General features: G+C 37.0%; 2 protein-coding genes, 1 long non-coding RNA gene and 1 pseudogene across 7 annotated transcripts; 3 read left to right on the top strand and 1 right to left on the bottom strand.

Moving 5' to 3' along the window:
• Window positions 1–1,178: 1,178 nt before the first annotated feature.
• On the top strand, window positions 1,179–4,696 carry LOC133733371 (serine carboxypeptidase-like 31). Its single transcript, XM_062161013.1, has 10 exons — window positions 1,179–1,543; window positions 2,158–2,265; window positions 2,431–2,526; window positions 2,716–2,808; window positions 2,913–2,995; window positions 3,082–3,369; window positions 3,519–3,649; window positions 3,802–3,897; window positions 4,032–4,137; window positions 4,283–4,696. The coding sequence occupies exons 1-10, from the start codon at window positions 1,249–1,251 to the stop codon at window positions 4,427–4,429; spliced, it is 1,443 nt and encodes a 480-aa protein (XP_062016997.1). The 5' UTR covers window positions 1,179–1,248; the 3' UTR covers window positions 4,430–4,696.
• A 1,788-nt stretch (window positions 4,697–6,484) lies between these two features.
• Window positions 6,485–10,017, top strand: LOC133733567 (serine carboxypeptidase-like 31). The gene is made up of 10 exons (XM_062161195.1): window positions 6,485–6,957; window positions 7,755–7,862; window positions 8,058–8,153; window positions 8,262–8,354; window positions 8,464–8,546; window positions 8,642–8,941; window positions 9,040–9,170; window positions 9,286–9,381; window positions 9,477–9,582; window positions 9,668–10,017. Exons 1-10 carry the CDS (start codon window positions 6,663–6,665, stop codon window positions 9,812–9,814), a joined length of 1,455 nt encoding a protein of 484 aa, XP_062017179.1. The 5' UTR covers window positions 6,485–6,662; the 3' UTR covers window positions 9,815–10,017.
• Window positions 10,018–13,653: 3,636 nt separating this feature from the next.
• Window positions 13,654–15,514, top strand: LOC133731378 (UDP-N-acetylglucosamine transporter ROCK1-like; annotated as a pseudogene).
• A 1,375-nt stretch (window positions 15,515–16,889) lies between these two features.
• Window positions 16,890–21,982, bottom strand: LOC133729684 (uncharacterized). 5 transcript variants are annotated; one of them, XR_009856461.1, is made up of 6 exons: window positions 21,805–21,982; window positions 21,602–21,691; window positions 21,380–21,428; window positions 19,462–21,275; window positions 18,774–19,375; window positions 16,890–17,876 (listed from the first exon to the last, which is right to left on the bottom strand). It is a non-coding gene; the product is annotated as an uncharacterized LOC133729684 (long non-coding RNA). The 5 variants fall into 5 exon arrangements; XR_009856460.1 differs by having other exon boundaries at window positions 16,890–17,208; window positions 17,759–17,876; window positions 18,774–21,275; window positions 21,805–21,980; XR_009856459.1 differs by having other exon boundaries at window positions 18,774–20,881; window positions 21,227–21,275; window positions 21,805–21,980.
• Between the last annotated feature and the right edge of the window lie 2,692 nt (window positions 21,983–24,674).

Genomic DNA, 24,674 nt, shown 5'->3' with positions numbered 1-24,674 from the left:
GGATAATGATATTCTTTTATCTTCAGAAAATGATTTCCTTAGTTAAGGTTAATAGAGATCAAGATTCAATGCTAACTTTTTTTCATTCATTAAATCTGTCTCCAAGAGACTACAATGTCATAATTTATAGAGCACTAAGATAATTCTAGAACCCTAAGTACTAAATTAGTACAATACACATAATAAACATACCTTAGAAACCCTAAACTACATATAACCCGAATCTTAATAACCTTAAAAGCACCAGAGTAACCCAATCAATCTGCATCATGACACTGTATATTAGGAGAATAACTATGATGCAACTTACTTTAGACAGGTTTTAGTATTAATTACTGTTAGACTGCAAACCCAGATCCCAACAATTATCTACCAAACCATGATACCATCTGTATCCCTAACATATTTTTTAATTTGCTTCTAATAGATTCAGTAATTAACAAAATGTTAATAGGGTATTCATATAAACTGTTTTATTTATACTCTTTTAACTGTTTTCTATAATGAACCTAGTTTAATGAACCTAGGAATCTTTTTAACTGGGTTTTTTCTAAGATAAGATCAGGGAATTTATCTGCGAATTGGATGACTCTGTTAATAGGGTTAATCAGATTGCTGGATATTGAATCCTAAGAATTCCTAATGCTGGTTTGGAATAGCCTTACTTTAGAAGCGGATACAGCCAGGCTGTTGAGTTTGACTATATTGAGAAATTGATTCAAGTGTTTCCAGTGTTGGTCTATAGATTGAGAGAAAATAAGGACATCATCTATGTAAACTATACAAAATTCGCTGAATTGATTGAATATATCATTCATTATATTCTGAAATTCACTAGGAGCATTTCTCTCTCTCTCTCTCTCTCTATATATCATCACCAACCCATTAAAGAGTAAATAATGGAGTACCACTCATCAGCTTTGCTCATCCATGAATGAATAGCCTAGAATGAAGCTGGGCTGCCTAAACCCCCCACGTCAGATGCCAATGCCATATGAATATTGACAACCTGATTATTAAAAATTCCATTGCCACGCAGGACCTTCTTTCATATCTACTTTTTAAATTCCATATCATCATCGTAGTGTAATATAGTAATGCACTACTAAAAAAATGAAAATAAAGTTGTTCCCATTCAATCCCAATGACTATAAATACACATGAGGATTTGCTTATGTTTTATCTCATTCAGTGTTTTGTGGGAGGGTCTCTAATTAAACTAGTTAGTGAAGTTTCTTTTGGTTCAGTATGAATTTTGTAGTAGTAAAAGCAACAGCTATCTTCCTAATTTTGGCTCTTACTGTGGTCGAGCCTAAGCCTGTTCCGGATGCTAGAAAGAAGCGGTCTAATACTGAGAAATTGATCAACTCATTGGCGAGTCAGGATCTTGTGACCAACCTGCCTGGCCAGCCTGCTGTAGACTTCCGGCACTATGCTGGCTATGTCACTGTCAATGAAACAAATGGCAGGGCTCTCTTTTACTGGTTTTATGAGGCTGCTACTAACCCAGATCTAAAACCTCTTGTTTTGTGGCTTAATGGAGGTGAGCTGACCAATATATATATATATATATAAAACCTTACATAATCGTATAGATACACAGACACATATATATGTCCATAACCCTCTAAGGATGGTTGTTTTTGGGCCGGGAGATGTTGCATGTGTACTCAAACCAGTAAGTTTTGTTTTTTTTGTTTTTGTTTTTTTTTTTTTAATCATCAGGTTGCAATTATCTTTGTAGCCATCCACGTTCCATTATGCTATCTCCATCTTTTGACCAAATCTCTGAGCCTAATATGGATATCTATGTAGCAAACTAGCGCGCAGTACATAATCATATATGTGTGGAAGAGAAAACCAGCATATATATAGGTTCCTTGATATCTTCATGTTGCCTTATCTTTAGACAGTTCGTCACGGACGTCACCCAATATTAAACATGTTAATTACTGCCAATAAAAAATTGCGTAAAGTTCTATTCGAATATATTGTAGTAATCCTAATGTACTTGGTTTTAGTGGAGATTAATTTTTTTTATTTCCTTTCCAACTCATTCACAGTTTTCAATAATTTATATGCAATTTATCCATCAGGTCAGGCACTTTTTTGCACTTCATGCTATATGCTGAGGTGACAAGATGCTATATGTTTCAGGTCCTGGGTGCTCTTCTGTGGGATATGGAGCAACCCAAGAGATTGGTCCATTCATAGTGGAAACTGATGGCCATGGACTTAGATTTAATAACTACTCATGGAATAAAGGTATGTCATAGGGATGCTGCTTCACATTTTAATCAAATCAGTTAGATTGCAAATATGCTTTTCTGTATACTTGAACATCTCATTTGCTTTTGTACCATATGGTACTCCATTTTGTGATCACAAAGTTGTAGTAATATGTTAAATTTGATGCCAATGATGAAGCAGAGGCCAACATGCTGTTCTTGGAATCTCCAGTTGGGGTTGGCTTTTCATACTCCAATACAACTACTGATTATGATAATCTCGGAGATGCCTTTACAGGTGAGTTACTTAAAGAGCCTTGATTGCTACAAGCTTCTCTAACAGATGTGTTCTCTTTACAATTCTACTGCTCTATATTTATTCAATTTTTCGCGCATATGGTGAGGCCTAATCAAGATATTAGTAAGATTTTGTAACGTTTTAATATAATTTGTTATTCATTCTATTTATTTGGACTACTCAATTCAGCAAATGATGCATATGCGTTTCTGCACAAGTGGTTTCTCAAGTTCCCATCATACAGAACAAGAACCTTCTACATTGCAGGGGAGAGTTATGCAGGTAAATAGGTCATTCTCAATCCCTCAAACCCTCACCTATCAACGATGTGCTGCAATCGAATTTGTTACTGTACTCAGATTCTTCATATCTTAATTTGTTAACAGGAAAATATGTTCCGGAGCTGGCCGAGCTCATCAATGACAAGAATACAGATCCTTCCCTCCATATTGATCTCAAGGGAGTCCTGGTATGATCCTTTGGGAAACACTTTTTCAGTGTAGTCTGTGCGCTGTGTATTTTGAATTAAAGTGTTTTCTTGTATATGATGTGCAGCTGGGTAATCCTGAAACCTCAGATGCTGAGGATTGGAGAGGTATAGTGGATTATGCTTGGAGTCATGCTGTGATATCAGACGAAACTCACAAAGTTATACGCGAAAACTGTGATTTTGACGGTGATACTTGGAGTAATAAGATCTGTGCTCAAGCTGTGGATGAAGTACTAAAACAATACAAGGAGATAGACATTTACAGCCTTTATACCTCAATCTGCATCGGTGATACAGCAAGTTCAAATGATGGTTCGATGCAAGTAATGATGATGAAGCACACATCTACAATGGTGAGTGAAGATTTCAAATGATAATTTAGGCACACTACTTAAACTTCAATTAGCTCAAAGCTAGATACTTTCAGTTTTGAGCAACTAATGTTTTAGGCACACTTCAATTAAAATTAGTCAAAGACTTAAATGTCTTTTTCTTTTATCAGATGCCAAGAATTATGGGTGGCTATGATCCGTGTCTGGATGATTATTCAAGAAAATTCTATAACAGAGCAGATGTGCAAAAGGCCCTCCATGTTAGTAATGGTCCCCAGCTCAAGAACTGGAGCATCTGCAGGTAATTAATCCCATCTCCCTCGGACTATTTTGGACATAGCTAGCAACAATACTTGATTTGACCACGTTTGCCAAGATTGCTAGTTATATCCAGACTGCACTCAACAAGTGGCAATTTGCTAATACAATTTTGTTTACCTAATTTCGTTGCAGTACCAAAATATTTCATGAGTGGGTTGATTCAAAGCCATCTGTTCTTCCTATATACAAGAAACTCATTGCAGCAGGAATGAGAATATGGGTGTACAGGTACATTTAAACTTATTTATACATATATGTTCCCTGCCTAATTAACATCAATAATTTTGAGGGATATATATTATACGATGAATTAATCTTAAACCACCTTAACTGATTATGGTTTTGTTTTATGGATAATTAAGTGGAGACACGGATGGAAGAGTTCCTGTGCTGTCCACGAGATATAGCATAAGTGCTCTGGGACTGCCTATTACAAAAGCATGGACACCGTGGTACCACCAAAAGCAGGTACCCAGCTTTAGCTAGCCTTAACAATGGAAATCACATGAATTTGATCTACGTCAGTTCTACAAAACTATATACCAGTTCCATTAATTCTCTCAATTTAAGTCTAATCTTTATTTGTATACGGTTTGGTATATATGGTACTTAGGTGAGTGGGTGGTTTCAAGAATATAAGGGGCTTACATTTGCAACATTCAGAGGAGCCGGGCATGCAGTTCCTTGCTTCAAACCAAGCAACTCACTGGCTTTATTCACCTCTTTTCTGCTTGGGGAATCTCTGCCTTCTGCTCGATGATTAAGTGATTGTCACAGTACTAGTGATGATAACTGATAACGGAGATCGTCCCATATCCAAATTTACGGCGCAAGAAGATTTTGCTCGATCTTAGTCATAGTAGATACTATAGGCAAACCAAGTAGAAGTCCATAGCCAAATAGAGAATGTAAAACCCTTTTAATCTCTATCTAAAATAAGGCCCTTCCTGGCAAGAAAATCAAGGGTTAATAATGGCTATGGTGTTGTTGGTTAATGGTTATATAATATTTAAATGAATATTCCTAATCACCTACTTTTTTTTTTTTGAATCAATCGAACAATGATTGTCATTAGTAAAATCATCACAAGCCAGAATAGGCCGTTACATACTCTTCCGCTGTCATTTAAGGGCATAGACAGACAAGAAGCTAGTGGTAGTACCCACAACGGTACATAGAAATAGACCTACTCATTATACATTCAAAACGTAGATGTAGCGGTGATACTCCATTGGTACTACGCCGGAGGCGCTAGAGATCTAGGTGTTGGAAATTTTGGTTGATGGATGCTACTTGAGTCACTATATTTTGATTCTCCTACAAAATCACACGAATACAACATATATTAATAATAAATAATTATAATAATATTATTGTCATACTAGATTAAATAATAAGGATTATAGAACTTATCTCTTGGATTTATAAGCTTCCGAAATACACATTACTCGAAAAGAGTTTAAGGTTGAGGCGTGTAAACACTGCCCTTAAGAGTAGATTTCGCCCCTCGGAGACAATGTCTCGGTGTAGCAGGTTTGTGGCGCCCTACCCTCCAGGGTACAACAATCTCGATCCTTGTAGGTGTACACTCACAATACTCGGATCATATCGAACAGCTTGAAACTTTCTTTTAGTGGAATAGATAAATTAAAGGAAATACATGAATACTTTGAGCTCGGAAAGGTAATAAAGGAGATTGAATTTTTGTTGTATGTTTTTATCTGGAAAGCTAGGGATTATATATATGGCAGGAATGATCAATGCGATGACAATTTAACAATAGCAATTAAGCTATGTAACTTATGTAACCGAAAGGAATATTATGACATTGATTAGGAAGAATCAAAACGTCAAAATAGGAATGACATTTAAATTCTATAACTTATGTAACAGAAATGCAATATATATCTTGACATTGATGAGTAAACCAAAATGGCCATGGAAGAAAACAATCAAAGAGAGTTAATGACTATTGCCATATGCAATTAAAGGTCCAATGGAGGTTTCAAATGTAGCTGGTATTTGAACTATTCTAACTAAATTCCAATTCTAACTAAATTCCAACACTAGGTTCCTAATCACCTACTCAATGATACTTGATTAGGAGAAAATTTCGGAGTTTTTGTTAAAACAAGCGCATGTTATACGCTGTACTCCAATATCTATATTTTTACATTTTACTGGATCGTTTCTTCCAATTTGTTGTGCTTGTTACTGAGCAAGAGTGACTACTTCCAAGTTCCAACACGTATAAGTAATTAACACCCCTGATTTTAATTTTTCCATAGACTTGGTAAATCAAACAAATGTAAGAGGTACGTAGGATGAATTAAAGCCAACATCATATTCTCATAACCACCATTTTTCTTCATGAAATACGAGTTATTGCTAGATAGAGCGACTAAGACAAAAGCAGTTATTGTTAGGAATATAAAGTTGAATCCGGTCGTACATGATATGTGATAGAATTAGATGTTTTCAATTTTCATATTATACAAGATTCATCCACATATGTTTCATGAGTTTTTAGTTTATTTCTGGTTACATATTCATGCAGGCTAACCAATATAATCAATTAGTCAAAGATTTCAATTTCAATAACCTACTACGTATCATTGACCCAAAGAAAAAACCTACCACGTATCGCTATCTTTCTTTTCAAATCCCTTGCATTAAAATTTAATGATTACAGTCAATAAAATTCAAAATCTGTGTTCCTTAATTTCTTTATTTAGGTGAGTGCATTTATTTCTGTTAAAACAAATCCGGCCAAGTAAGGAATGGAAATCAGTTAAGTAATCTCGTTAAATTCACTCAATTATCGTTCATGAACCAGTCATGCATACCGGCCGTTTGTTTCTTTTTTCTGACTGGCCAGGATATATTTCTGTTAAAACAAATCCGGCCAGGTAAGGAATGAAAAAAGATATAGTCATTAAATAAATACCGTGTTTTGTTATCTCATTCCATTTTAATTTTATGCTTCCAATATTATGAATATGATGGAGTTCGTAGTAAAAGCGACAGCCTTCTTCTTCATTCTGGCAACTATTGTGGAGCCTCAGCCTGTTTTGGGATCTAGAAGAACATTGCAACAACAGACTGGGATCAGTACTAGTAGTGATGAGGATCTTGTGACCAACTTGCCTGGCCAGCCTGCCGTAGACTTCAAGCACTATGCCGGCTATGTCACTGTGAACGAAACAAACGGACGGGCACTCTTTTACTGGTTCTTTGAGGCTGCTACCACTCCAGATCAAAAACCTCTTGTTTTGTGGCTTAATGGAGGTGAGCTCTACTGACGAACAATATATAGAAAATCATCATATAGAATAGTAATTCATATATATATATATATATATATATATATATACAGATCCTATCCAGAGCGGAGCTCCGCTTTGAAATTAACGTGTGAAGTTCGAGTTTTGGGTCACTTTTCGGTCGCATATCCACATCTTGACCGTTCAGTTTTTAGGTACTAGTGTATAGATCATCTCTGTAAATTTTCAGTCAAATTGATGATCATTAAGGTATCTAACTCGCTTAAACCAATGGACGGACTGAATCTGTCAACCTGAACCGTACTAGCTTTAAGGCAATTATCAACGCCTTAACGATCATCATTTTGGCTGAAAATTTGCAGAGACGGTCTATACACTAGTACCTAAAAATTGAACGGTCGAGATGTGGATATCCGATCGAAAAGTGACAAAAAACTCGAACTTCACACGTTAATTTTCAAAGCAGAGCTCCACTCTGGATAGGATATATATATATATATATATATATATATATATATGAGAATTCGAACTTAAGACCTCAATTAGGACGCAATGCATGTAGATAGTACTTTAATATAATTGGATATAATCATACAAGTTATATTCAAATAGATGTATTGTTCATATACAGATTAATTATTTGGCAGGATATCCCAATGTCAAATTTAGGTCATCAGGATTTGAGGATTTTGGGGTATAAAACAATACATTGTTTATGTATGTGGATTAGGCACTTTTGTTCTTATTATTAATATTCCATGTTATGTGGTGAGGTGACAAGATGCTTAATGGGTGTTCCAGGTCCTGGGTGCTCTTCTGTGGGATATGGAGCCAGCCAAGAGATTGGTCCATTCCTATTGGACATTAAGAGCCAGGGACTCATATTTAATAACTACTCATGGAATAAAGGTATGTCATATACTTCTATGACGTAACTATATTTCCCATAAATTAGTTCAAAACAAAAAGTTCAGCTGCTATATATGCAAACCTGCTTTGCTAGCTAGCTTCATACTTGAGCAGCTCATTTGATGGTTCTCAATCCATTTACGAATATGATCACTATTTGGTAGTGAATTTTGATGTCTGTGTTCGATGACGCAGAGGCCAACGTCCTATTCTTGGAATCTCCGATTGGGGTTGGCTTTTCATACACCAACACAACTTCTGATTTTGATAAGCTAGGAGATAACTTCACAGGCAAGTCACTTAAAGAAGTAATACTGCTGTAATTTATTACCTTTGACACATAAGTTCAATACATTTTGATCTTAATCAGAATTTATAATTTGTTTCTAATTCAATCAGCGCAAGATTCATACACATTCCTGCATAAGTGGTTTCTCAAGTTCCCATCATACAGAAACAGGACCTTGTACATTGCAGGCGAGAGTTATGCAGGTAAACAAGTCATCCTCAATGACGGTCCCTCACATATTAACCATATATTTTCTGCAACTGAATTTCTTCTGTGACAACCGGGATTCTTCATGTCTTCATTTGTCAACAGGAAAATATATTCCGGAGCTAGCTGAGTTCATCTTTGATAGGAACTCAGATCCTTCCCTCCATATTGATCTCAAGGGTATCCTGGTACGTGTGTGTGCGGTCCTTTTTGGACACAATCAAGTTTTATTAGTCCCAATATAGATTATTCCTCATTTCATATATATGTGATCTGCTTGCAGATGGGTAATCCTGAAACAGATGATGCTGAGGATTGGAGAGGTCTGGTGGATTATGCTTGGAGTCATGCTGTGGTTTCGGACGAAACTCACAAATTAATAAGCGAGTACTGTGATTTCCACAGTAATAATACTTGGGAAAATAAAAATTGTACACAAGGTGTGGATGAAGTATTTAAACAGTACAAGGAGATAGATATATACAGCCTTTACACCCTGACCTGCACTACAAATGATACAGCAACTTCGAATACTTCTGATTCGAAAGTTCAAGTCATGACGATGAAGCACACATCTACAATGGTGAGTACTCAAATAAGGCTCTGAAATTAATCAATACAATTTTGAATAGTCCACAAAAGCTAATTTAGGTCCTTAATTAATTCTTTTTCTTTAAACAGATACCAAGGATTATGGGAGGCTATGATGCATGTCTGGATGGTTATTCGAAAAAATTCTTCAACAGAGCAGATGTGCAAAAGGCCCTCCATGCCAGTGATGGTCTCCAGCTCAAGAACTGGAGCATCTGCAAGTAATTTGCCAATGCTATCTCCCTCGTCCAATATTGGACAAAAAATATAACTGCTTATTAATTTGCTTGCAAACAATACTGATAAGAACATTTTCTTCATCTACTTCGTTTGCAGTAATCAAATATTTACCAATTGGTCAGATTCAAAGCCATCTCTTCTTCCCATATACAAGAAACTCATTGCAGCAGGACTAAGAATATGGTTGTACAGGTACATCTTTTTGTTCATATATATGTATATGGTACAATGAATTAATGCAAAAAATCACCTTAGTTAATTATGGTTTTGTTTTATGGATGGATCAGTGGAGACACGGATGGAAGAGTACCTGTGCTGTCCACAAGATATAGCTTAGGTGCTCTAGGGCTGCCTATTACAAAGACATGGAGACCTTGGTACCATCAGAAGCAGGTATTAGTAATTAACAGTCAAAACTATAATCATTAAGCTTGATCTAATTACATTATAATAAATCTAATCTTTATGTTATGGTCAGGTGACTGGCTGGTATCAAGAATATGAGGGGCTTACATATGCAACACTTAGAGGAGCTGGGCATGATGTTCCCTCCTTCAAACCAGCAGAGTCATTGGTTCTATTCACATCTTTTCTCCTTGGGGAATCTCCGCCTTCGACTCGATGATTTAGTCGTGAACACAGCTCTAAGAATTGATTACGGAGATCGATCATACTATACTTTAATAAAACTTATGGCTCAAGAATATGTTGATGCTCTTAATCTTAGTATACCAACCTGCTGTGCGCGCAATATGTAGAAGGCCAAAGCCAAATAGAGAGAAAGTATACATGTAAGGTTAGAGAAGAAAATAAGATTAATTACAAATGATATGGTCATCTTATTTTTGTCATACATGTCATCATCCTACATTCCTACTGCTATGTAGAAGGGAACTGCACTTTGAACTTTTAATCGATGAGGCCAAGATTTGGAAGGATTTTTTGTCAACTTTTTCCAAAAAGTAATAAGAAGAACATGCAATTATTGCCAAAAATCGTGTGCTATATTTACAAGAACATGCTTGGTGGATCAGAAACTGATCACACCCATCTGGTCAAGCAAGGCAAAAACCCTTTACTTTCTCATAGAACAGATGCAATTTTAGCCTAAATTGCTCCCAGGAAAGACCGGTTGAGTATTCTGCGTGATGGGGATTTGCCATCCCCTAATTTGTTGTAGTGCGACAAAGGGGACAACGGGTGGACTCGGCTAATGACCGGCGGAGGCATACATCGTGAAAAATGTGTTGACAGTTATATAGTATAGCACACTGGTCGTCTTCCTTGTACTCGTCCAAGCAAATAGCACACTCGGTGGCCGTTCGATGTTTAAAAGTCATGTAGTCTCGCGGCCTCATGTCACTCAAAGTAATTGAGTCTCCTCGCCTCATCATGTGACTCGAAGTCATGTCGCAGTCTCGCACAATCCTCGCCTCATGTCAGTCAAAGTAATGTGGTTTCGCCGCCATATGTCACTCAAAGTCCTGTAGTCTTGCAGGATCATGTTCCTCGAATTGTGCCACTGAAGCTGCATATTGTGCCACTCCAGCAGCATGTCAATCTCTATAAATATCATCGGGCGGCGTCTTTTTATGAATTTATATGTTGTAAACTGTAGTATTGCCACAAAAGATGCTAAAACCAAGTTTTGTGGTGTTAATTGGGGATCCCACCTCTTTATTATTACGCAATATGGGAGAAGCAATATACAGAGTCTAAAAAATTGGGAGGGGCGGTACAGTCTGCAGAGTGTGAAATAGAACAACAAACTCGCTTTTCCCTTGCATGATCGATGATGGTAGCTAGGTAGAACTGCGTTATGGCTGGATGGAATACGAGTATATATAGAGAAGGAGACTTGTAGAATCCCAAGGAAACTAAAGTGGGCCGGAATTGGTGGACTAGAAGGAATGTCATTAATTAAGGACTTTAATACGAGAACAGTGAACATGCACAAACACAAACACGATATTGATACGGATGTTGTGAATTGTATTGATCTGAAGAAAGTAAGCAATTAATCTACAACCCACCAACACTGTGATCAATCACAGATTTTGATATTGATTCGGTTGTGATTTCTGATCCTATCTATCACTCTCTTGAATTCAAAAAGAGAGGAAGAAAACAACTTGCATAAGCCCCTGAAGCTTTTCTTCAGAAGCGGTGTCGCCTTAGTCCTTACTTGGCAGTAGGCACCTAGTCCTGTCTCTCGTTAACGGCTGGGCTTTTAGGCCATCTCCAACCTAAAGGGTTAAAGGGTTAAATGACTAAAATTTGACAATTCTCATGTCCAACCCAAATAGTTAAAGATTAAAGGGCTATTTTGAGAGCTAAAGTGTAAGTTAAGGGGCTAAATATACCCCCTTGATTTAGCCCTATAGCTCTTAAAAAAAAAAAAATTATTTAATGGGAGACCCAACTGATTGGATCAGAAAGTGGGGAGGCCCACGTCATGTGCTAAAATTTGCATGCATGTGTGAGTGTATATTCAAAATTTTAAATCAATGGTCCATATTAATGATATCTTATAATCTGATGGCTATAAATGGTCAGATGACGTCAACAACGACTAGTTGTGCTGAAGTCATCTAGCCGTTTTTTTTTTTACACTATAAATACATATCACCTCAATCTTATTTTTTCACATCTTCCTTCTACTTCCTCATATATATCTCTCTATTCTCAATCTTTTATTTTCTCCCTATTCTTGAGCTCTCATTTATTTTTTCTTTATCGAAAAATGACTAGTTCGTCGAAAAGGAGTGTGAATAGAGCACCGTTGGAAGATGAAGCACTCACCGTTGCAAAATGATTACAATTACTATAAATAAGAATCTGATAAAAAATAAGAACATATATATATATATATATATATATATATATATATATATAGAGGATTTTTCTCAGGTAAGGATGTCCTTATGTCCTTAGTTTTTCTTATGGAACGGATTTACTGTTTTCACCCACTTTCCGATCACATTTTCACATCTTAACCGTTCAGTTTTTAGTTCCTAATGTATGGATCACCTCTGCAAAATTTCAGCCAATTTGGTGATCGTTAAGGCGTCCAAAACTGCAATTTACACGAACGAACCGAATCTGTCGAACCGGAACCGTTCGTTTACATTGTTGTAATTTGCAGTTTTGGATGCCTTAATGATCACCAATTTGGCTGAAATTTTGTAGAGGTGATCTATACATTAGGACCTAAAAACTGAACGGTTAAGATATGAAAATTTGATCGGAAAGTGGGTGAAAACCGGAAATTCGTACCTAAGAAAAACTAAGGACATCCTTAGTGTAGCCTTAACGGATTGGAGACGGTTGATGTCACATCGATCAATAGTAAATAAATTAAAGCTTAAATTTCGCCCCATGGCTATTTTTAGCTTTGTGGGTTGGAGATGGCCTTAGCTCCTCATAAAGCCAACTTTAAGTTTTGTTCAAAAACCAACCAATCTTTATTTTGTCGATATTCATCGGTTTTAAACTATTAATTAAAATTTTTTTTGTCCGATATAGAGTTTCCATTTAAAGTTAATATGGCTAGAGATTCTTCTCTTCTAAAATATATATATATATATATATATATATATATATATATATATATATATATATATATATATATATATATATATGGCTAGAGATTAATTAAAGGGAAATGATGAAAAAGGTCATATTAGAGTGTGAAATGATAAAAATGTCACCTAGTTTTCCACTTGATAAAAAGGTTCATAATGAATTGTTAGTAATATTAATATAGTCTTTATAAATAATGAGGTGATGTTAAAAAATGTCAGTTTTTAATTTTTTGATTCTCATTCTGCCCTTAGAAGCCAACTCTCTTTCTATCTTCTCCTCCTCCTCCACAGACAGACAGACCTCCAGAAGCGGTTCCCTATCGAAGGACCTCGCCCGCACCAGAGCTTACTCCGATCTCTTCGTTTTCATCACCGACAGCGAAGTCGATATCTGCTTTTACAGTAGCGCCTCTGATTTCTTATAAGAAGCAGGAGACCGCGAAATGAGCCACGCCAAGAGAAGCGTTCCCGGGACTGTGCCGATGAAGCCGAATTTCGACGAGCGGAAACCCTCGCCGGTTGTCACCACCTCCACCGGCAAGCGCGTTTGTTGTGTTAATCACTGGATTTGATTCGGAAATAGGTTCAGAGCCTCTTTTTTTCTTCGTTCCTTGGCTAATTTGTTTATTCTCTTACGACGGCGGAGGCTCTTAATTACAATCAGGTACAGATAATGGTTCCTTCTCTTCTTGATTTTTAGCAAACGATGCTTGTTTTTCTTGCCTTATTTTGGTCTCTAATCCCTGTGATAATGGTTCCTACATGTTTCTATCTGTTTTCATAGTTTCCATGCTGAATGTATATGTATGGTTCCATTAACTGTATGTATGCTTTCTTGATAGAACTAAATTTGAGCAAGTAATCCTATTAGCTTCCTCCAATGAGCTCCGGCAAAAACTCCAAAGAGAGGTTTGTTGAATTAGGCCTAGATTTTTGTGCAGATAAGGTGTTTGATGAGATGCTTGTGAGAAATAGTGGTGACTGTGATTGTAGATTGAATCTGTTTTTCGGTTTCTGATTGTGTTTGTTTTGGTTGGTGAAGGTTAGTTACCTTCAGAATGACAGAGACGGTAACTTGAAGAAGGCCTACAAAGGAGTGGACTTTGGTTGGTGCATTGACCTCTTCTGGGCTTCCCACTGCCATTTATGCACTCCAGAATAGTTTGCTTCAGATTTCGTACAAGAATCTCGATTCTTTAACCTTCTCAATGCTCAACCAGACTAAGATCATTTTTATTGCTATCTGTACTTATTTGATATTGAGGTAAATGGGAGTTACTGGTGTAGGTAATTGTGGTTAAATTTGTGGAGTTTTGAGTGTGCCGGTTAGTTTGATTTTTGGGTGAAATGTGTTGAAATGTAGGCAGAAGCAATCAATTTAACAAGTTAGGGCACTTTTCTTGTTGATTATTGCAGCTGTTCTTCTAAGTTTCGAGGAAGGGTTGAGCAAAAGGTCTAGTGGTGGCAATTCTGACTAGATATTGTTTAATGGGATTATTCCTGTGTTGGTTGCGTCTGTGCTTTCGGGTTTACAGTCCTCTCTGTGTCAATGGGCTTCCTAGGTTAGTGAAACGACTCTGTTTCTGTGCTTTGAAGGAACTGTTTCATGGTGTTGTTGAAGTTCTTTCTCTTTTCTTGATCTTAGTTGTCTACTTTTGTGTTATAGGTTAAGAAGCACTGGTCATACTTGATGACTGTAGAGATGTCTATTGTTGGAAGTTTTTGCTTGTTGGTTAACACCACTAAGTCTCTCGAATGAGAAGCTATCAGAAAACATGGGCTTTTCTATGGATGGATTCTACTGACTTGGGTAATGAACTAATGATCACATTCAAATCCCATGTTTCCCTCTAGTTTTTGTTTATTGGTTTGACTCCCGTGGAGTTTATTTTATTCGCATACTCAGAACCACCATATTCATTGGTTTAGTTTGGGAGACAGTTAGTTAATATGGAAGATATTAGTGTTTATGCTCAGCTAATCGCTTCCTTTTGAAGAAAAATGTTTTGGACGATCATGCTTACCCTTTCTGGTCTGTCTTACCATATATATGTGCATTAGGACAGCTTCTGTTGGTTCCAGAATTCTAGAATTTTCTGTCTTTATATTCTATATAATATGAGCATGCTAACTACAGTCCCCTTTGGTTTGCTCTGCTATTGAAGGTGTTACTTTTTCTTCTTGTTATATGATTATATCTGTGGGTGACAATTTTCACACATTAACAAAATATTGGCAAAAAATATGATGTAATCTCAGGTTGCACTGGGTTTGCTTTTCTCTATTGTCTTTCAAACACCCCAGTTTACCAAGAAAAGAAAAAAGGAAAAAGTAGAGAAAATGTGCAATTTTGATGAAGAGTGAAAAACTATGCATTGATTTTATAGGAGAGTGATGCTCTTTGTAATTTGTACTTGCAAAGAATGTGATGTTGCATGATTTATAATGTGGCTTTTTGTGTTTTCTCCATGTTGCAGATCCCAGTCAAGTCCAATGCCTTTGGTGGAATTCTTGTTGGCCTAGTCACTGTATTCTTGGCCTAGTCGCGGTTAATGCATGCTTGGCTCCACTGTATTTTTTAGAAGGGATGCACGTAATTACAGTGGAAGTGAAGAGAAGGGCACAGTTCAGGATACAATGATGTAGTCCATTTTTCAGGGAACAAGGGATAAAGATGTAGATATTCAGTGGGACAAATTCCATTTTGGGCATCAGAATCTTCAAACTTTAGTTGGATTATTCTTTTCATGAGTTCTGATGATTGCAATTCTCTACTGTTTTAGCCTTTATTAATTTGTTTGTGCTTTAGGTACCTCATTTTCATTCTTCAAAGTAAGCAGCAACAATTTCTAACTTGTGACTTGGCTATTAACATGTGACTTGGCTTTTGACAGTTACTTGGTTAGTGACATTGTCAGTTACTTACTTGGTTAGTGACATGGTCAGTTACTTAGTTAGTGACATGGTCAGTTACTTAGTTAGTGACATGTGATTAACAGTGACTTGGCTATCAACTTGTGACTTGGCTACTGACAGTTACTTGGTTAGTGACATGGTCAGTTACTTAATTAGTGACATGTGATTAACAGTGACTTGGCTATTAACATGTGACTTGGCTACTGACAGTTACTTGGTTAGTGACATGGTCAGTTACTTAGTTAGTGACATGTGATTAACAGTGACTTGGCTACTAACAGTTACTTTTTAGTGACATGGTCAGTTACTTAGTTAGTGACATGTGATTAACAGTGACTTGGCTATCAACTTGTGACTTGGCTACTGACAGTTACTTGGTTAGTGACATGGTCAGTTACTTAGTTAGTGACATGTGATTAACAGTGACTTGGCTATTAACTTGTGACTTGGCTACTGACAGTTACTTGGTTAGTGACATGGTCAGTTACTTACTTGGTTAGTGACATGTGATTAACAGTGACTTGGCTATCAACTTGAAACTTGGCTACTGACAGTTACTTGGTTAGTGACATGGTCAGTTACTTACTTGGTTAGTGACATGGTCAGTTACTTAGTCAGTGACATGTGACATGATCAATGATTTGAGGTTAACAGTGACTTGGCCAGTAACCACTACTAGAATTTTGGCCTTAGACATCGGCCAAAAACCGATGTTAAAAAAAAAATCTACCGATGTCTTAGTGGGTGATGTTAAAGATCAGGAAAAAAAGACATCGGTTTTTAACCGATGTCCCCCACAAAAATATACATCGATTTAGCATCCAGGATCGATGTTAAACTGTCATTATGATCACAAATTTATGTGTTTAGCTATCGTTAAATCTTCATATTTTAACATTTAATACTTAATGAAGTATAGGCCCAGCAGCACAACTTTACATTTTAACATCGTTTTTCAAAACACAAACGATGTCCATTAGTCTTTGGCACATTAGTTCTCATTCTGTATCGATGTCCGGTAACTCTTCAGTTTATTGAATCTATATTGATGTCCAATCTTACATAGAACATCAATCAATAGGTTATATTCGATGTGCACTAGGTTTTGGGACATCGGTTCTGCCATAATATTTTGATATCCATTAGCTAGTCGGACATCGATTTTTTTCTTTTAGAACTGATTTGTAACAAATGCTAGGGTATTCAATCCACATTTCTCAAAATAAAATTATTCAAGAGTAGTTGTAACATTGGGGCATTTAGGACTAACATTGTAACATTCAAGAGTAGTTGTATCATGATCCTTACAATTTACAAAAAAGGCACTTACACCTAAAATGAAAAAAATGGTCAGAAAGCTAGGGGAACAAATTTTTCATTTAAAAACACATAAGCTTGCACACTTGCTCAACATTCCCTCCATGATAGCCTCCAACCCAGGATCTGCATTTGCTGCTTCAGCATTTGATTCTGCTGCCTTAGATTTAAGACGTACTGGCACACTCATCTATAGCTTTAGCTAAGGAGAGGAGAAACAACAAAACATGTTACATACATGCTCTCTCAAATTCCATATAACTAAACAAAAAAACACCATAAAAGAAGAATATCCAAGCTTTTGACAGTTTAAAATGCATGATGATAGCCACAGAAACAAAAACAAATCATCACTTCTCCCCACAATGGATTATATACAATTAAGAATGGAACACTATAAAATTAAGGGTCATCCTCTTGCCAATTCCACAGCAAGACAGTTTATACGCTTGAGAGTGTGCAAGCAAACAAGGAACTTACACTAAAGAAACCCTACCACATTTATGTTCAGGTTGGAAAAGTTCTCAAGATTATGGTCAATTATAGACAAACATGTGGATCTTTCTACACTCAGGAATCAACGTTAAGTCATGAAATATTGAGTCAGCACACTTTAACAATGTAACTCAACAAAGACTATTGCAGAAAGTAGGAGATCCATATCAAACAACAAGGTCAAGAGTTTAAAATAAGGGTGCCAAGAGACCCAAATTAATGGAAAATTGGAAACTAAATGGACAGATGAAAAAAACCTAGCCGCTGCATGAAGTGCTTTGCAAGAGCTTCAGGTACTTTTCCATGGCGTTGAATGTACATAGAAAGATCACCTCCTCTGCAGTACTCCAGTACAAGATTTATCTTCCCAGGAACCTATTTGAAAAGAATGTTAGACAACCTTATAACGGGAAAGAAGTGAGGGAAAGCTTAAAGGTGATTATCGACAGCTGCAAGTTTTCTTTGTCTTACACAGATACAAAGTACAACAGACTGCAAGTTTTCTTTGTCTTACACAGAAGTGTGCCCAAAAACGAGGAAAAGAACACAGCTAAACATGATATTTACAATTCAAATGCCAATTTATCCCAGCTCTCCAATTCAGGAGAAACTCCTTTCTCAAGGCCACTATGGCAGCTTCTATTGAGCGAAGCTAGTGCCTAGTACATGGGCCAGGCCGCCAGGGGAAACCATTTTGACTTTAATAGTCAAATTTCTACATGTCTTTGTTATCAAAACAAAGCCTCAAGCCTTCGAGCCCTGAACTTCATATTCTTATCGAATGCCATAAGAAATGCAAATATTTCAGTGCACCATATCACTAAGCCCTGGAAATGCCCCCGTAAAGAAATCACTACTATAAAAATAAAATAAAATATAAAATAAATAAAAAAGACAATAGTTATAAATTAATATATTCCAATGCATTGGAATCTAGACCACTTTTAAGACCTGAGAGATAGATAAAAGGAAGAGGAAAAAAAAAAGGTTCTATAATACTTAAATAATGCATGATTGAGCAAATCATTTCTGTTTCCCTCCTCTATTCTCTTAAGATGATATGAGAAATGCTGTATCCAAACATTTTGTTTGCAAACAAAAGCAAGGTACTGATGATCAAGTACATATTTGAAGTCTTGACACGATAACTGGCTTAAGAAGATTAAAAATAACATGAAGGATAACATATCATTTTTCTACCAATCCTTGAAACTGAAAACATGTCAAACCTAAAATGTACACTAGCATGGAATAACAAGGAATAGCAGCTACCTTATAAGATCGTTGAGCATAGATTCTGTTTCCAATTTTACAGGATCCTTATCGCCAAACAATGATGCAGCACTTTTTACAACCAGATGGAATGTGCAAACCTGTGAAGTAAATGAATATACACCACAAATATATAGCTAATATAGACTACTTGTGGGTTGAAATTAAAATATGCAGAAAACTGGGGCACACCGATTGTATCCACTAATGTTATATTGTAATTTTTGGGATATAAGAAAGATAAAGCAAGTGATCGAAAGCTACCATCATGCTTAATATATTCCAAGTAAATCTGATCATAAACCCATTACATAAAACAACAAATAAAATCAAACCAGCCCAGATGCAAAATTTTCAATTCAAATAATCGCTGACCATGTATAGAAACACAACTGAACCAATCAACCACACCATGATTCAAGTACCCAGCAAACTTCTCACCAAAACAATTCATACTTTAACAGAAGAAGAACAAAACCCAGATAACAAAAAATCTCAAACCTTGGGATTCAACAGTGAACCAATCAATCACAAACAACCCAACAAATCATCCTCACCATCCACCACCACTATGTACAAAACCTTCGCCGACTCACTCATCTCTGCAACAAAACATAAACTCAAACATCAAAAATTCAGCTCCCAAATCATCAAAAAAATAAAATGGCACAGCATAAATTTCCTCTACATTTCAAATCCGCATCCCATCCAAGCTTGGTTAGCTACTGGATTCGTCTAGTTCATTAGAGAAGAAAGAAAAGCACAGACAAGATAGAGAGGGAGGAGAGAGAAAGTAGATCTGGAGGACTCTGTCTCCTCCGTCACCGATCTCCGGCAACCGGGGTGGACTCACCGTCGCCACCATGTTCTTCGCCTTCCTCCGATGAGTCAACGCCAGGTTGCACCTCCGAGATGAGCCACAAAAATATATGTGAGTGAGAGAGAGAGAGAGAGCTTGCAGGCAGAGGTGATGGTGCCGGCGAGAGGGAGGAGGCCGTTAATCAAGGAGAGACCGAAGAGGGAGGCGGTGGTTGCCGTGGAAAGATAGCGGAAGAGGAAGGAGGAAAGAGCTAGGGCTCCGAGGAAGAGGGAGTGTGAAAATTGGGAGATAAAAGTGGGAAAATTTTAACTTAATTTTTTCCGCGTTTTTTAAAGTTTCAGAATCAAATTGTAAACATCGGTCAACAGTAATAAATGGTATCAATTATATGCATATAAATTGGAATTTGAGGAATCGATGTTAATGATCTTTTTTTACATCGCGTGAATTCCTCACCGATGTAATTGTCGTGATGTCTAAGACCAAAATTCTAGTAGTGAACTTGGTCAATGAAATGTGTATAACAGTAACATGATCAGTGATTTGAGGTTAACAGTGACTTGTGTACTGACTTGTGATCAATATTGGACATGGTCATTGATATTGATTTGGTGAATTCAAAAGATGCCTAAAACTTGAATGTGCTGTAAAAGATCTATAAATATAATGTTTTATTAAGGAAAGCTATACGTACATAACAGTGACATCATAAAAAGATACAAAAAGCTAATTGATTTAGTAAGCTAGAGTTTACAATTGGCCAATCTAAGCCCTAAAAAAATTTCTAAAACTCTGAATTAGTAGAGATCCAACTATGCTTATGTTCCACAAATGTCTTGATTATATGAGCTCTATATTGCAAAATATCCTTCTTGCTGAGTTTCTTTGGAATCCGCCCCCCTTTCAAAAAAACATCTATAAATTTCACAATCCAATATGTTAGCCATAAAAAAATTCAAGTCAATGAATTTAAACAGTAACCCACGAGACTCATTATCAACTTAGATATCACAACCTGATCATGGTTGAGTTCAACTTAAAACCGCTGCAGTTCACAGAAGATGTAGGTCTATAGTTTCCACACCCAAGAATTTACCTCCAAATGCATTTAGAAACCATTGAAGCAAATAAAGAAAAACTTACCATGATGACCGAAAGCTAGATGCAACTGTAACTTTAAAATGAAGCATTCAGCATAAAATCTATTCAGAGCTACCTGGAGTTTGAAAAGCCTGTGCAGCTTCAAATCCCTTATGTAGATGCTCGTAAATTGTCATTGTCAGAATCCCTGTTAAATCAATACAGTCCACTGGATGCATAATTGTATATGTATATATAGATGTTGGTAATACAAGATAATTTATTAAAGCCATTGACTTCTTCCACTACTGCACAACATTTTTCTCCTATTTCAATGAATGCATCCTCTTGAAAATGATGCACATAACTTCTTAATAACCTTGAGGTCAAGAAGTACAACTTCCGACTTCCGAGGTCTTCAATTTGAATTCTTTTTGCAGCCAGCATTAGTGTACTGCCAAGTAATGACAGCTCCAAAAAATGCAAACTATCATTATACATAACCAAAAATACATGATGAATGAAGACTTAAAAATTTCTAATTAAGTTTCACCTAGACATACGCTCGGCTAAATCACCGTGTCTTTTCCAAGCATTCGACGCTGCCAAGTACAGAAAAAGCTTCAGACATTTGGAAGAAGGCACAAAACATACCTAGTAAACATAAAGCGAAGATAAATATAACACGAAAAGAGATTGATTTTACATCTAGATCGTGTTGCCTCTAGCCGAATATCTTCCTCCTGCATATAGTTCTGTTACAAGCAACACAAAAACTAAGTACTCTAAAATTATCAAAATACATTAAGCCATTGTGGTTATAACAAATACCCACAGAATACCAGTATCAACAAGATCACAATAACACATTTCAGACTACGAAGCACAAAAACACATTCAAAGCAATAATAAAAGTAAGAATTGTTACCAGTTCTCCCATTAATCCATAGGAACGTCCACTTGGCGATTCAAATTGCTGCATTATTCAACATAGATTGTACTCCTCAGTCCATAACAACTGAGATTTGCAGCGATACAAAAGCAATGATCGATAAATTGACATATGAATCAAATTGAAAACAGTCGGAAAATTTGTGAACGAAAACAATTAATTATGACTGAGAAACTGACCATGCGAACGGATTCGCCGAGATAAGAGATTTTTCTGGACCTCCGGCGCAGCAAATCGTCTGTCCTCGTCGGACATGACTGGCTCCGATCTCAGAGAGAGAGAGAGAGATTTTGGTAAAGGGTCAGACGGGCTTAGGTAACTAGAGGGGGAGATAGAGCTACCGGTGGCAATTTTTGTAATTTTTGTTATTTTTAGTGTCAGGTTGTTAAGGGGTGACCTTAATTATCATGGGAAGATTTGTGTGTCCTGGATTATAATAAGACACTTCAAAATGACCTCTTTTATCATTGGCCCATTAATTAACATTCAATAGATACCCTTCTTTTATTTGTTTCGATACATAAATTGGAGAAAAACAAAACTACAAAAAAAAAATAAAAAAACTTCTAGAGGAACATGGTCTCCAAACTAATTAAATTGAAAGGCGGTGCTAAAGGATCAATAATATCCTTATAACCTTCTTATTCATATCCAGTGTTTTCCATACCGTCCACATCCCATCATCATTAGAATGGTGTGAGAAGAAAATAGGGTCTCTAGTCGCATAGTAGAAGTTCTCCATATCCTCGTAATTCAGCTAGATGTTATAGAATTTGGAAGTTGATCGACACTTCATTAAGGAGAAGTTGGATATGATCACATTTCCTTTTGTTCCAACTGAAGAACAATTAGCAGAAAATTATTAGTAAACCAAATATACAAGCGGCTAGCTAAAGTATTATACAACCAAATGCACTAAAAGTTTATTTTATTTTTTTAAATTTTTTTTATACAACAAATTGTACTAAAACTTTTGTATACAACCAAATATACAAAAAGTCACGCTTGCCATGGCTTTTTTTGTTTATTCTCAAAACCATGCCACTATGATCATTTGCAATATACATACAGTTCATGTTCATCTTAATTGGCTACAGTTGGTTCTTCCGCTTCATATTTGTGGCGGTCTATAGTGTGGGGAAGAGAGGCATTACACAAAGGTTTGCGTCGTAGAATTGGGAGTGGCCGTCATACTAAAGTGTACTTGGATGCTTGGGTCCCTGGGGTGGAAGACTTTCGTATTCACCCCACCAGTGATGTGGACTTAACAATGACGGTGGATAATCTGCTTACTATTTCCGGGGAATGGGATGAAGAGAAGTTGAGACAGCTGTTCACTTTAAGAGAGCAAGAGGCTATTTTGGGTATTCCTGTTACCCAAACTTTAGCTACAGATGTTGACATTTGGCATTTCAATAAGCATGGTAAGTACTCTGTTAAAAGCGGGTATTGGGTGCTGTCACAGGATCGTAACCACGATTTTTTTGATGGTGCTGATCATGCTGATCTAATTAAATACTGGAAACATTTGTGGAAGCTCAAAGTACCTCCAAAGATGGTTCATTTCTTATGGCGGTGTTCAAATGGTTTTATGCCTTGTAAGGAGGCGCTGTTCCGGAGGAGAATTACATCGGAAGCTGGATGTTTTAGGTGTTGGCAAGCTACGGAGTCGCCTTTGCACGCATGTTGGGAGTGTGGGTTCGCAACTGCGGTGTTGGAGAAGGCGAATTTCTACTCCAGGTTAGCTTCGGTTCATTTTGTGAATTTCATCCAGTTTCTTCAGGTAGCAATGGAAAGGCTATCGGTGAATGAATTGATGTTCTTAATTGTCATCTTATGGATCAATTGGAAGGAGCGAAATGAGGTTCTTCATGGTGGTGCCATTAGGCAGTCTGAGATCATTTTTAATGAGGCTTTCAATTTTTGGTCTGACCTCATTGCTTCCCAATCAAGGGCTGACTGCAGAAGGGAAGGCAGTGTTCTTCTGAATCAAAGGATAGAAAGACATATTGGGTGGCAGGCTCCACATGATCACATTTTGAAATTGAACTGTGATGCTTCTGTGATTCAAAATGGGAAGGGTGTGGGGGTTGGCGCTGTGCTACGTGATGGTGATGGGAAGATGATTTGGGCTCTGGGTCTCAGGGTGCAAGACCATCTTTCTCCGCTGGCTGCTGAATTGATAGCTCTTAAAGTTGGTCTACAAGAAGCCATGCTTCGTAGGCCTTGTTCTTTGATGGTGGAGACCGACTGCTTGGAGGCTGTGAGACTTGTGGTTGAGCCTGGAGAGTGTTTGGCTGAGGTCGGTGTTTTGGTGGAAGAAGTTAGGAGTCTTTTGCTCATGATTCCTGCTCCTAGGATAGAGTTTGTTCCTAGAGAAGCAAATCAAGTTGCTCATTCCATTGCTCATTTTGTAGCCCGCGAGGTTGGGCGTTTTCAATGGTTCGAAGTTGGGCCTCCTTGGCTCATGAAGGTTATTTCAAATGACCTACTTGTAACCTATGATGTTTCTGGGGTTGTGCGCGACTCATTGATCATTCGACCTGTGAATGAGGGTGGAGTTGCAGCTTGTCACACCCGTGCTTTGTAGTCTGTTTGTTTGGTGTTGAATAAAGGACTATGTTTTCTTCTCAAAAAAAAAAAAAAATCTTAATTGGCTAGCTTTGTAACCCTAAAAAAGTTCACGGTTCACCGTTCATCTCAAGTACAAGAATTGGGAGAGAAAATTCACGGGTCACCATTTTTACTCTTAGGATCTGTATATGGCATAGCCTGTTCTCTGTCACATGAACATAAGCAGTAACTTAAGTGACGAAGCCATCATCCTAATCAACATTTCATACAAGAGATTTATAAATTCTGCTTGGTTGGAGTAAGGAAACTATGATCGAAGCTTGAAAATTTGAGCAAGGAAGCTTAAAAGACAGAGTCGAGACTAAAGTATATTTGAAAATGACTTGGGGCCGGGGTTCGATCGATACCTGGATGTGCCGCTCTGAGGCTTATTCCGGGTCCAATCGCCAAGTGAGGGTTAGTTTACAAATAAAAA

Source organism: Rosa rugosa, chromosome 2 (assembly GCF_958449725.1).
Source record: "Rosa rugosa chromosome 2, drRosRugo1.1, whole genome shotgun sequence".
Classification (NCBI taxonomy): domain Eukaryota; kingdom Viridiplantae; phylum Streptophyta; class Magnoliopsida; order Rosales; family Rosaceae; genus Rosa; species Rosa rugosa.
This window is presented reverse-complemented; position numbering and strand designations above follow the sequence as displayed.

Bases quoted from the DNA above. Each gene is read 5' to 3' on its own strand.
- LOC133733567 (XM_062161195.1), top strand. From the start codon at position 6,663: ATGAATATGATGGAGTTCGTAGTAAAAGCGACAGCCTTCTTCTTCATT. The intron at 6,958-7,754 runs GTGAGCTCTACT...TGGGTGTTCCAG, and splicing joins TGTTTTGTGGCTTAATGGAG to GTCCTGGGTGCTCTTCTGTG. The intron at 7,863-8,057 runs GTATGTCATATA...TCGATGACGCAG, and splicing joins TAACTACTCATGGAATAAAG to AGGCCAACGTCCTATTCTTG.
- LOC133733371 (XM_062161013.1), top strand. From the start codon at position 1,249: ATGAATTTTGTAGTAGTAAAAGCAACAGCTATCTTCCTAATTTTGGCT. The intron at 2,527-2,715 runs GTGAGTTACTTA...TACTCAATTCAG, and splicing joins TCTCGGAGATGCCTTTACAG to CAAATGATGCATATGCGTTT. The intron at 3,650-3,801 runs GTAATTAATCCC...ATTTCGTTGCAG, and splicing joins AAGAACTGGAGCATCTGCAG to TACCAAAATATTTCATGAGT.